At 38.4% G+C, this 12,167-nt stretch overlaps 1 protein-coding gene across 7 annotated transcripts in view; it reads left to right on the top strand.

The window, feature by feature from the left end:
* The first annotated feature begins 1,154 nt into the window (after nucleotides 1–1,154).
* The window catches only part of MTX3 (metaxin 3), a 29,165-nt gene continuing 18,152 nt past the window's right edge, over nucleotides 1,155–12,167 (top strand). The window contains exons 1-9 of one of the 7 annotated variants that reach the window (XR_001885331.1): nucleotides 1,155–1,263; nucleotides 1,758–1,827; nucleotides 2,187–2,263; nucleotides 3,166–3,258; nucleotides 3,759–3,941; nucleotides 4,088–4,164; nucleotides 5,630–5,787; nucleotides 7,072–7,160; nucleotides 8,645–8,846. Coding sequence is in view for 4 of the 7 variants with exons in the window: in XM_017870911.1 (XP_017726400.1) it covers nucleotides 1,183–1,263; nucleotides 1,758–1,827; nucleotides 2,187–2,263; nucleotides 3,166–3,258; nucleotides 3,759–3,941; nucleotides 4,088–4,164; nucleotides 5,630–5,787; nucleotides 7,072–7,160; nucleotides 8,645–8,755 (939 nt within the window). In the remaining 3 variants the exon portion in view is untranslated. The other 6 variants (XM_017870911.1, XM_017870913.1, XM_017870912.1 and 3 more) reach the window with 6 other exon arrangements.

The following is a 12,167-nucleotide window of genomic DNA, read 5'->3' as shown; positions in this document are numbered from 1 at the left end:
AAAAAAAAAGAAAAGTTGCAGAGGTTTCTTCTGAGTTTTAGTTGTTTAAGAAGACTCGACCATCTCAGTGGGATAGAGGAAAGAACTCAGAGGCATGACTGGGAGGGTATCAAAGAAAGACTACTGTGCTTTCTAGAAAAAAGACCCAGCACCCAAATTCTAACTCTGAGACCCAGTCATACATTTGGATCATAGCATTTCCAAGACCAAAATTTCCTCTTTAATAGTTTTTCTGAGAAACTGTCAGGTTTAACGTCAAGAAACACTTAGTCCGTGCTCATGAGGCCCACAGACATGACTAGCTACAAGATTCGCGGGGCCCAGCCCAGAATAAAAATGCAGAGCCCCTTGTTCAAAACTTAAGAATTTCAAGACAGTGACTGAAGAGCATCAGCCAAATGAGGAGTACTTTTAAGCATGGAGCCTTGTGTGGCTGCACAGGTCCCACACCTATGAAGCTAGCCCTCTTCTGTGAAAGACAAAAGGTTTGTAGCTAGGGAGAGAAGCTACAATTCAAGTATGCACAAGGGGCTGCAGGAACCCAGAGCTCCTAACTTTGTAAAAGCATCACTGGGAATGTGAATTAAGCTCATTTTTGAGGGAGAAGTTGCATAGGGAAGAAAGACATTCCAGACAGAAGGATCTGCACTGAAGGTGGGCAGAATTTACCTGACGTCCAGAAATACTGTAACTTTTAAGCAGGATGGTGCCAGTGAACATGAGGGTGAGAACAGATTGAGGCTGGAAAGGTAGGCAGAGGCCATATATACGGGAAAAGGGGTTTAACAATTACTGAGTGCCTCCTGTGTGCCAAGTTCTTTCCCTCCATGACATTTTAAACACCACAATCTTGTAAATACTGAGTCATCCCTATTTTACAAACAGTTAATTTAGGCATCACACAGATTTAATGTTCAAAGGGTTTGGAACACTCTAGGGATCTAATAAATATTAATATTTGAAGAACTACTGGTGGGTCTGTCTGACTTAAGGCGCAGAACTCTTACCCTTTAGGCCAAGCTGCTCCTAAGAGTTCTTTTTAATCCCTCCAGTCATTCTCGCCCCTATCTCTCAAGAGCCCCCAAACTGCCCTTCTCTCCCTTCGCCACGCCCCCGCGTTCCACGTGCCGGAAATTAGGTGGAAAATTACTTCCGGGATAGTAAAGGTCGGCCCCCCGCAAGATGGCGGCCCCCTTGGAACTCAGTTGCTGGGGAGGTGGCTGGGGGCTCCCATCGGTTCACAGCGAGTCCCTGGTGGTGATGGTGAGGCCGCCTCGCGGGCCAGGGCGCGGGAAGAAGGGGCGGGGCTAGAGGCGAGAGGCTGACTTGCCCTGGTTTCCCGCTGCGCTGCGGGGTCCAGGAGGGCCGGGCCGCTGCACGCTGCATCGCCCCGGGCTCCCTCCCACCGGCGAGTCCCAACCTGGCCTGTACCCTCGCCGAAGGCCGGCGGCAACGTCAAGGCTTCTCCGCTTGACTCCGAGTTTTGTCTACCTCACAAAGCTGTCTGGGCGGTGGAGTGAAACCCCAAAGAAGGGGGCGCGCCCTCCCTACTCTGCGTCCCCAGGACCTTTTGGGGAGCAAAGTCCCCGAAAGCCGGGTGGCTGGCGCGCGCGTGCCTACTTGAGATAACGGGGAGGGATGCGGCCTCAGTATCAGTCGCCTTCTGCCTTTGGGGGATGGGGCTGTAAAGTAAAGCTGCTCTTCAGCTTTGCGTTATGCACTTGGTCTAAAATGTTTGATTGCAAACTCTGTTTCAGGCTTATGCCAAATTTTGTGGTGCACCCTTGAAAGTCAATGTGATAGATAACACCTGGAGAGGTTCAAGAGGTATAGTGTAAACCTTTACACTCCCCTTTCTGCACTGTTTTTTTTTCTTCTTGTATTTAAAGCTGTGAGGTAAATAGCTATAATATTGAGGATTTAGTTTCTTACCGTGACCTTGGCTCTGTGTTGTTTATGATTTGATCATTCTGAGTAATACCTCAAAGTGCAAGCCAAATCACTGGAAATTATGAGAAATGAAAATGTTCTCTAGAACCGCTCTTTGTGAAACAGCAAAAAAACCAAGACAGGCTTACTCATTTTTTCCCCTCTAAATGTGCAACTGCTATAGTTTCTAGGGTATTGGAATCCCTTCAGAGGAAATCACACTGTGTCCTTGTATGTAAACTGTTTTTTGATTATAGGCGATGTACCAATTTTGACAACTGAAGACAATATGGTTTCTCAGCCAGCAAAAATACTAAACTTTTTAAGAAAACAGGTGGGTGGTTCACTTTGAAGAAGTAAATGAGTAGATTGTTGATGCCTGCATGTTGGGCTTTTGTGTGTGTGTGTGTGTGCCAACTCATTAGACAATTGGAGATACCTGGGATAAGATTTAAAAATAGATTTGAGAATCACTGCTCTAAAGCATGAGTTCTGTGATATGAAAGTCATATGAAGAGGTAGTCAATTTATATTTTAATAAACTTTGAATTTTATTGAAATTTATATGTAAGTAGATTTAATGTAGCCATTTTCACTATTACACTTATTGATAGGATTGTCTATTTTGTCACATAGTTGGTACACATTTTGTGCTGAGCATGACATCTGAATTCTCACCAACTAGCAACTATATTATTTTTAAAAAGCTCTTATAGCAGTTTTATGGAATAATGTATCTAAATGTTTTAACAGTAGAGAGTTATGTATCCAAAATGTTTAAACATGTAAAGATTTATATAAATGCAAAAGTTATTTGTTTTACCAATACTGTACTTAAAAAAAATTGTGTCAATAACATTTTGAACTTTTATAAATTGGAAGATTTTTTTCTTTTTTCATGGGGAAAAACACAGCCAACTGGAACTGTTTCCTTCTTGTTAAAAAATAATAGTTGCTTTTATTTTGTACTACATGCCATGCACTGAACTAGGTCATTAACAAGCATGAAAATAATAGTAGTTAATATTATAACATTTATTGACCATATTGCATATATGATGCCATGCTAAGAACTTTATGTGCATTAAGCAATAGGTTTCACTGGATTTGTGTTTCTCTTTCTCCCATTTTAATACCACATTTGCTATTTGTGAGGAAAAATATGAATCCTGATTTGATTAGTTTTACTGTTTTGGGGCTGCTCTTTGACTTCTGAGTTGTTTTTTTTTTTAATAGAAATATAATGCTGATTATGAACTCTCAGCAAAACAAGGGGCAGATACATTGGCTTACATTGCTCTCCTTGAAGAGAAGCTTCTCCCTGCAGTGGTGAGTGTTCTTAAATATTACAGTATTTTAGTGGCCTAGTTGCAAATGTACATAGTCTGTTTAGAAGAAAACCAATGAGAAAAGTCTTAAGAGAAAATTTTACTTATATGTTAATCTTAATTCTTTCATATTACTGTGATCTGTTAGGCATTCGACTACTATGTGAAACAACAAAGTAAAAGAAAATGTCTTGTTGGAAATTCTTTGTGGGAGATGGATCTTTTTGCTGCATGTATAGAATTGGGTGTAATTCATTCATTCAACAAATGTTTATTGAACACCTGCTATGTGTCAGGCCTTGTTCTGGGTGCTTGGAATATAGCAGTCAACAAAATTCACACATTTAAAATAATCTTGTTTTATCTTGAGTCATTCTAATTGGAAAATTTGTATGAAGTCACTTCATATAAAGGTATTTATGAAAAACTCTCATGTTGATTGAGTGATCTTTCTTTTAATAAAAGAACATCCTTGTAGTGTTTTTTTCTCTCCCTTTGCAGCTTCACACATTCTGGGTTGAGAGTGACAATTACTTTACTGTGACAAAGCCATGGTTTGCTTCACAAATTCCTTTTCCTTTGAGTTTGATCCTACCTGGAAGAATGTCTAAGGGAGCACTGAACAGGATTCTCCTGACCAGAGGACAGCCTCCACTCTACCACCTCCGAGAAGTGGAAGCACAGGTATAGTGTGGATTATTCTTCAGGCAAGGGCCCTAGAGAGAAAGGACAAGAAAAATCGCAGACATGAGTTTATCTAGAGATGCCTTCCTCAAAAGTAGTTTTAGAGTATCTTTTCTACTTTTGAGATATAATTTCATCCTTATTAGATATACAGAGATGCCAAGGAGTGCCTAAATCTTCTATCAAACAGATTGGGAACATCTCAGTTTTTCTTTGGAGATACGTGAGTATTCCCTTAAAATCATTTTGATATTTTGTGCACATATATTCAATGAACAGCTATTTAAAGCAAGTCCTCTTATCTCTCCAAAAGATGAGTTTTTCACTTAAAAAAAGAAAAGATGTAGGCCAGGTGCGGTGGCTCATACCTGTAATCCCAGCAAGGCAAAGGTGGGCAGATCACCTGAGGCCAGGAGTTCAAGACCAGTCTGCCCAATATGGCGAAACCCTGTCTCTACTAAAAATACAAAAAATTAGCTGGGCGTGGTGGTGAGTTCCTGTAATCCCAGCTACTTGGGAGGCTAAGGCAGGAGAATTGCTTGAAACTGGGAGGTGGAGGTTGCAGTGAGCTGAGATCACGCCACTGCATTCCAGCCTGGGTGACAAGAGCGAAACTCTGTGTCAAAAAACAAAACAAAACAAACAAAAAAATTTAATGGGCTTTTATTATAGGAAACTTTTTCTACCAGTGATAATCTAACGCTGACTTAGTAGGCTGCATATGTGACTTTAAAACATCTAAGACCATTCCCACTCTGTTTCCCGTCTATTTAACATTTGTGAGTGAAAATGAATCTATAATGACAATTTCATTTTCTTCTAAATAGTTAGAGTCTAAGCTACTCAATGAGTAAAACCTTAGTTGCGTCATTTTTTTTTTTTTTTTTTGAGACAGAGTCTCATTCTGCCGCCCAGGCTGGAGTGCAGTGGCTGGATCTCAGCTCACTGCAAGCTCCGCCTCCCGGTTTCACGCCATTCTCCTGCCTCAGCCTCCTGAGTAGCTGGGACTACAGGTGCCCACCACCTCGCCCGGCTAGTTTTTTGTATTTTTTAGTAGAGATGGGGTTTCACCGGGTTAGCCAGGATGGTCTCGATCTCCTGACCTCGTGATCCACCCGTCTCGGCCTCCCAGAGTGCTGGGATTACAGGCTTGAGCCACCGAGCCCGGCCTGCGTCATTTTTATAAACTAAAATGGACTGTAAACCTTTTAAGAGACTATATTGTGTAATTCAGAATTGAGAATTTTGAAAAAAAATTAAACACCATCCCAAGTTAATATTTTCTTATATGCTTTAAAAAATCCTTAATTTAATATTTTCTTTTATTTATTTATTTTATTATTATTATTATTTTTGAGATGGAGTCTCACTGTTGTCACCCAGGCTAGAGTGCAGTGGCATGATCTTGGCTCATTGCAACCTCTGCCTCCTGGGTTCAAGCAAATCTCCTGCCTCAACCTCCCAAGTAGCTGGGTTTACAGGTCCTCGCCATTATGCACGACTTTTTTCTATTTTTAGTAGGGACAGGGTTTCACCATGTTGGCCAGGCCTATCTCAAACTCCTGACCTCAAGTGATCTGCCTGCCTTCATCTCCCAAAGTGCTGGGATTATAGGCGTTGAGCCACTGCATCCGGCCTTTGGTTAATATTGTCTTATGTGCTTAAAAAAATCCTTAATTTATTTCTAGGCCTTCTACCTTGGATGCCTATGTTTTTGGTTTTCTTGCACCTCTTTACAAAGTACGGTTTCCTAAAGTTCAGCTACAGGAACATCTGAAACAGCTCTCCAACCTTTGTCGCTTTTGTGATGACATCCTGAGCAGTTATTTTAGGCTTAGTCTTGGAGGTAAGCTGGCTCTTCAGCTAATATTTGTTTGCTTATTCTCCTATGTATGTATAAGCAAAATCCACTACTTATTTTAATTTTAAAAGTTTGTGTATTGTCTTTAAATAGTGGTTTATAGCACTTCAAGGATTTATATTTTTCTGACTTCATTTTATTCTCATATTAGTTTTATTTAAATAGAGAAATAGATATTTGCCTTTTATCTATTCCTCTGGATTTTACATTTCTTGCTTCTTGTTCTTTAAATATTATCCCTTTGAAGTGGGTCATTTTCTTCTAAAAGGTTAAAACCACAGGTATTAAGTCTTTACTGAAAAAGAGTATGTATCCTAATGCAAATGGACAAATACTTTAAATTATTCTTACCTGCTGCTTCTAGCATTTTCCTGCATGAACAGAAATCAGCAGCAGATTGATTTTGGTGAGGTACACTCCCATGATTCCACTACTTGAAAACTGATTGCATCAGAATGGAGGTATAGTAAATAGAGGGCACCTGTTACTTAGGATGTGCTTCATTGAGAGATTGGGGCCTTGTGCTTAAGTGATTCAGATACTAAATTTCTATTGGGAGGGTGGGCTGAAATTGTCCTTTTAAGAAACAAGTTATAAAGATAGCTGGCTTAGGTGGACAGTTTATTATTTTATGGTGGGTTGTGTGTTCTGTATACAGGAAGGGGTTAGTAGTTTGGGAGTCATGAAATTAAGTAATGTTCAACCTTGTTAACTTGGGAGCAGTGGTTAGCAAACCTGATTATTTGACAGATAAAAAATCTTGGGTCCTATTCCAGACTTGCTAAATTAGAATCTTTTAGGCATCAATCCTAGGAATTTGTATTTTTAAGTTCTTCTAAATACTTTGGATGTCTGTTGGGCAACTTTTTGGGAGTTACTGCCTTGGAAAACTATCCAGATAGTTGTGACCAAAGACCTATTTGAAATGGGTGCAAGAAAGGAATGGCTTAAACTTGAGAAGGAAATGAGGACTACTGTGCCTTTTTTTTTTTTTTTTTTTAATACTAATTATTGTGGCCAGTTGCAGAACACTTGGTTAGCATTGTGTACTTAGTGAACAAATTTTCATCCGTTTTGCTCAGGGTTTAGTTTTGGAGCATTCAAATCCCTCTCTTCGCCTTTATACCCAGAGTGGTTTTCCTCTTTGCCTTTTTTGGGGAGGGTGGGGCACTGGACAGGGTGGGTAAACTCAAAATTCTTTCAATCTAAATAGCTTTAAAGGCTTTAAAAATTTCCTGTCTTTCTCTGATTTCTGTCCTGGCTTCTTAGGCATCTCTCCAGCTGGACAAGAAACGGTAGATGCAAATCTTCAGAAACTCACACAACTTGTAAATAAGGAATCCAACTTGATTGAAAAGGTCAAGTCTACTTCAATCATTTTATCATAGCTTAGTATTTTCCTTGCTGTAGCTAATATTGTCATTTGGGTCACACATTAACTGTACCCTTTTAGTTTTTTTAGAGAGTTTATTTTTCAGAAAACTGTTTATACTTTCACTAAAGTTGTATGTAACATAGTGTTTTGAAGCCAGTAGTGGCCTGCTTGGGGAAAGATCAGATAAGAGTATTGGGTTTACTTTTGCCACACAATTAGTACCCTTTAAGCTAGGAAATCCAAAAGATTTGCTTTAAAAAAACAAAGCAAAAACACTTCTTGCTTGCATGTCTGCCTCTCTGTCTCTTAAGTTAATGTTTCTTAAGATTGTAAGCGGCGGCCTTATCCTTTCTTATTAACAGCACCATAATGTTCTTTTCTTCTTTCCACATGAAAGTTTTATTTTTTCTCCTTCTTGTTCTTCTCTGCTGTAGATACAGTATATAGTTTTTCACCAGTGTAGATATTTTGCCACTTGGGGTGTTCTTTTCATGAGAGAAACATTGAGGAACTGGGTAGGGGAGAGAGCCAACAAAGGGAATTTCAAGGGCGATTCTAGTAGGAAAAATACAAAGAGGTTACATATTTTTTCCCCAGTAACTGATAAGCTTGCCTTTTTTTTTTTTTTCCTGATACAAATAGTAATACTTATTATTTTACAAATTCATAGGGCAGTGAGGCCTGAGGCCTGATGATACTGGCTAACAGTTTTTGAGGTCCAGCACTGTGTTATTTGAGCTTGATGTGGGTTACCTCATTTAGAACTGATCCAGTGTTTAGAAAACCACTGATTAGATTTAAAGAATTTATCTTTCTTTTTGCCTAATGTCCTAGCTTCCTTTGGTCTACATACTCTCAGCTTTAAAAAGCTGGTCTTTTTTGATTGGAATACAGGTCATTTTCATTGAGGCAAAGAAGTATAGTTGAAAGAATAATAGTTTTGGAATCAGAAGACCTGGGTTCAAGTTTCAGCTCTCATACTAGCTTGTGACGTGGGGCAAATCACTTAGCCTTACGGAGTCTCGTTTTGCTTATCTGTACAACAGGGAAGGTCTGTGTCTGCATTTTCTTCATAGTGTGTTGGGAAGATCAAATAAGATATTGTATGTGAACATAGTTTGCAAACTGGAGCTTAGTGTAACAGTACCACTTTTACACTTACTAACAGATGATCTCTGTAAGTTATGCTATGGTTGAGTTCAGTAAAATATTTATTTTTTGGAATTACTGTAATTCTGTGAAGGTGTCAGGAATGAGCCACATTGCTGTTTACAGAAACTGAGTCAGCTGGTATTTGAGGTATGACATTTAGAATTCTTGAGATTATTTGTAAGAAAAAGGTTTCTCTGGCAGCCCAGGAAACATATGGTTCTGTACTCTTCTAGGCTATAGTTTGGATGGGGAGGCCACAGTCCACATAAGTGGTGCCACAGCATTAGTCAGATGTATCTTTTGTACTTTCTACAGATGGATGACAATCTTCGCCAAAGCCCTCAGCTTCCTCCTCGGAAACTACCAACACTTAAATTGACTCCAGCAGAAGAAGAAAATAATTCCTTCCAACGGCTTTCACCCTGACAGTAGTCATGGTTTGTGGCCAAAGTCAAATGATCGTTGCAGTAATCTCTTACACCAAGTGTGTAAAGGCAAAAAGAAGATACCATAATAGGTATTAAGGAAGACTCTAAACCAAAAGGAACTTTCTATGACATCTATTTTTATTACTATTATTATTATTATTAGGAAGCTTGTATTCTAGCTTGGCACTGCGTTTTAATAACATCAAAGAGAATGCTAATTGAACTTGGTGGGTGGGGGGAAGAAAAACACATTGTACTGTATACAAAAAACTGCCTTAATCATGGCAGATTTTTGCCTTTGGTTCATATGTTGCTGACCAAAAGCTACAATTCTGTTCTGAATGTGCACTCCTAATTTATTTGAGTTAATTTATTCAGTTTATTAACTTAGTTTTCTTAGACCAGGCTGAATACCTAATATGTGGCTCTTTGGCTGAGGCTTTTTACTTCTGTTTAGAAATTTGATGCCTATTTTAGGAACCAGAAAAAGATAAATTGCTTCAGTAGAAGAGACCATATTTAGCTTTAAAAGTGATGAGGAACGTGCTTTTAATTATGCTCTCATAAGTCTAATCTTTTGGGGGTTTAGTAGCACATAGACAAACATTAAAGGTGGTTACATATAGTAACATCTGATAATACTCATTTAAGTATAACATTGGTCTTTGCTGATGTGTTTGATATAGGTTAGGAAGGGTTCTTTTAGTTTAGTTGGGCGAATGTGGCAGTTTTAGACCTATGTCTTTGTAGTGCATCTTTAGTTGTATTTCTTGTATTAATTCCAGAAGAAGTGAATGTACTGGTCATCATTACTATGCTAGGCTGTAAAATCTTACTGAAATTGCCCTCTTGTTAGACACTACTCAGGAGGAGCCCATGGCCAGGGTAGTAGAAATACTTACTGTGCATCTGGTCCAAGTTTTTATGCTTGGCTCAGGCTAATATTCTTTCATAAAATGCATATCATGTAGTCAGAAGCTTTCTGACAACCAATTATTTTCCATATGTTTCACTTACAGTCAAAGAATACAAAGGAACAATCAGAAATAGCAGCTTTTAACAAATATTTTCTATTTATTGGTTGCTGAACTGTTAAGGGATTTGCTGTGTGATAATTTTACTTATAATAGAAACTTGCTTATTTTAGTGGTTGAGGTGCTTCTGTTGTCCTAAAACCACTTCTGAGGTTTTCAAAATGTAGAACCATGTTTTTGATTAGTGTCTTAAAAGATTATTGTGGTGCTCAGCAAATCTTATCAAGTCCTGTAGGAACCCATATGTTAAGAAAACAAGCTTTGTAGTCAAAAGACTCATCTAATTTGAGCTGAGTGGAGCTCAGCTGTGTTTGACCCACATCCTCCCAATTTGTTCTGTATTTAGGTAGTTATATATACAGGAGTCTTTAAGTCATTGTAAATATTTTTTCTTGAAAGTTTTAACTAAATGAGAAATAAGGTAGTCTTCAAAATCTTGGTCATCTGTTTGGATGTATTTAGGGAAAGTACCTCATGAGTTGCACATTACTTCTACAACAGGGTATGTGTGTGTGTGTGTGTGTGTGTGTGTGCGCGTGCGCGTGTGTGTGTGTATTAGGCATCTTCAAAGGCAGATTATTAGATTCTAGCAGTCTAAAATCTGATTCCAGCAGTCTGAAATCTAAATATTTTATATTGGAAATCATGACTGTGAGACTTTATTGTCCTCTGGGATGGATGTATATTGGAGAAGGGTGATTAGCACATTCATCAGACATCTGTTTATGCTTTGGTCAAGGCCAGTCATTTTTAATTATGATTTATATCAGACCCTTCAAAAAGTATTTGAAATATATTACAGTTATAACATATATAACATGTATATTACAAGCATATTACATGTAAAACAGGACAATTATAATTTAAAAATTTTTAAATTTAAAGAATTAAAACATTACAAAATTTAAATTTAAAAAATTAAAAATTTGCAGAACAATATCAACACTGACAGATTCTAAAATTAAGTGGTTAATTTAACTCCAAGTTTCTCCATGGGCAAAGTCAAAAGATAATGCTAGGTTATGTCAATTTTTCTTTCAATAAAACTGCTAATGTCCATTAGGAAGAAAAATGTGTTTAAAGTTTTACAGGAACATGGAGCTCATGTTCTTCTGATATGTAGACTTTGATAAAGAAGCATACTGTAATGTTTCATAAACTGAAATTTAAATCAAAAGAGGTCATTTTAGCATAACAAGTATTTGTCTTTTTTAGTAGAGGGAATGACTGTCAATATGATTTATTTGCTTTTGTGTCATCCCTACTTCGAACGGCCGTAAGCCTTACATTCTCACTATAGTCCATAATGCTTCCAGATCACCTTTCCTAAGATGCAACATGCGATTTTAGTGAGAGTTTGTATGTTGGGTTACTTAGTTGAGCTATTTGTGTATAAGCAGATGAGATGACAGGAAGCTGTAACTGAGCACAAAGTACTTTAGGGACCAACCACACATATAGGAAGCTCTTAGAAAAGAACTATGTTTTTTTTTTTTTTTTTGAGGCAGAGTTTCGCTCTTGTTGCCCAGGCTGGAGTGCAGTGGTGCGATCTCGGCTCACTGGAACCTCCGCCTCCTGGGTTCAAGCAAGTCTCCTGCCTCAGCCTCCCAAGTAGCTGGGATTACAGGCATGTGCCACCACACCCAGCTAATTTTGTTTTTTTTCTAGTAGAGACGGGGTTTCACTATGTTGGTCAGGCTGGTCTCGAACTCCTGACCTCAAGTGATCCACCCACCTCAGCCTCCCAAAGTGCTGGGATTATAGGCATGAGCCATTGCGCCTGGCCAATAAGGAACATTTTGTCAATCTGAACAGAGCACAGAACATTTTTTCAGACTGAACAGACTGCTAGACCAGCCTGTTTTGGATAACGTTTGAGTTCATTGGGATAAATGGTCCCAATCTTAAACAGAATACTGTGAGCCAATGCCTTTTGGAAGTGATGGTGGAGGATAATATGATTAAACGGAACATGCTTATGTTTATTTTGTTGGTAGTATATGATTAGAAAACTGGTCCGATAATTCCCATAAGATGAAGATCTTCCATGAACAAACTGCCATCAGTCATCCATAAGACTGATTTTTTTTTTTTAAGGAACACTAAAGAAGCTGTAAAGAACATTGAAGGTGGTCATTCCTTCAAAACTGTGTTTTGACCACACAAAAGGTGGGCATTAACAAACCAAATTTCAACTTAAGTCTGTGTATTATTTTGGGGGTACTGCAAGACTGGAGATTTTATAAAAGCAAGCATTTTTATTTCCGTTTATAATTCGTATTCATTCAATATTGCTAGATATATTAATGTGAAGGAATGGGGAAATATTTCAGTCAAAGCTAAAATTTTCAGAAGTCTGTAAAAATGGAAAAACAC

Source organism: Rhinopithecus bieti, unplaced genomic scaffold, assembly GCF_001698545.2.
Source record: "Rhinopithecus bieti isolate Rb0 unplaced genomic scaffold, ASM169854v2 scaffold_5216, whole genome shotgun sequence".
In the NCBI taxonomy this organism is placed as follows: domain Eukaryota; kingdom Metazoa; phylum Chordata; class Mammalia; order Primates; family Cercopithecidae; genus Rhinopithecus; species Rhinopithecus bieti.
This window is presented reverse-complemented; position numbering and strand designations above follow the sequence as displayed.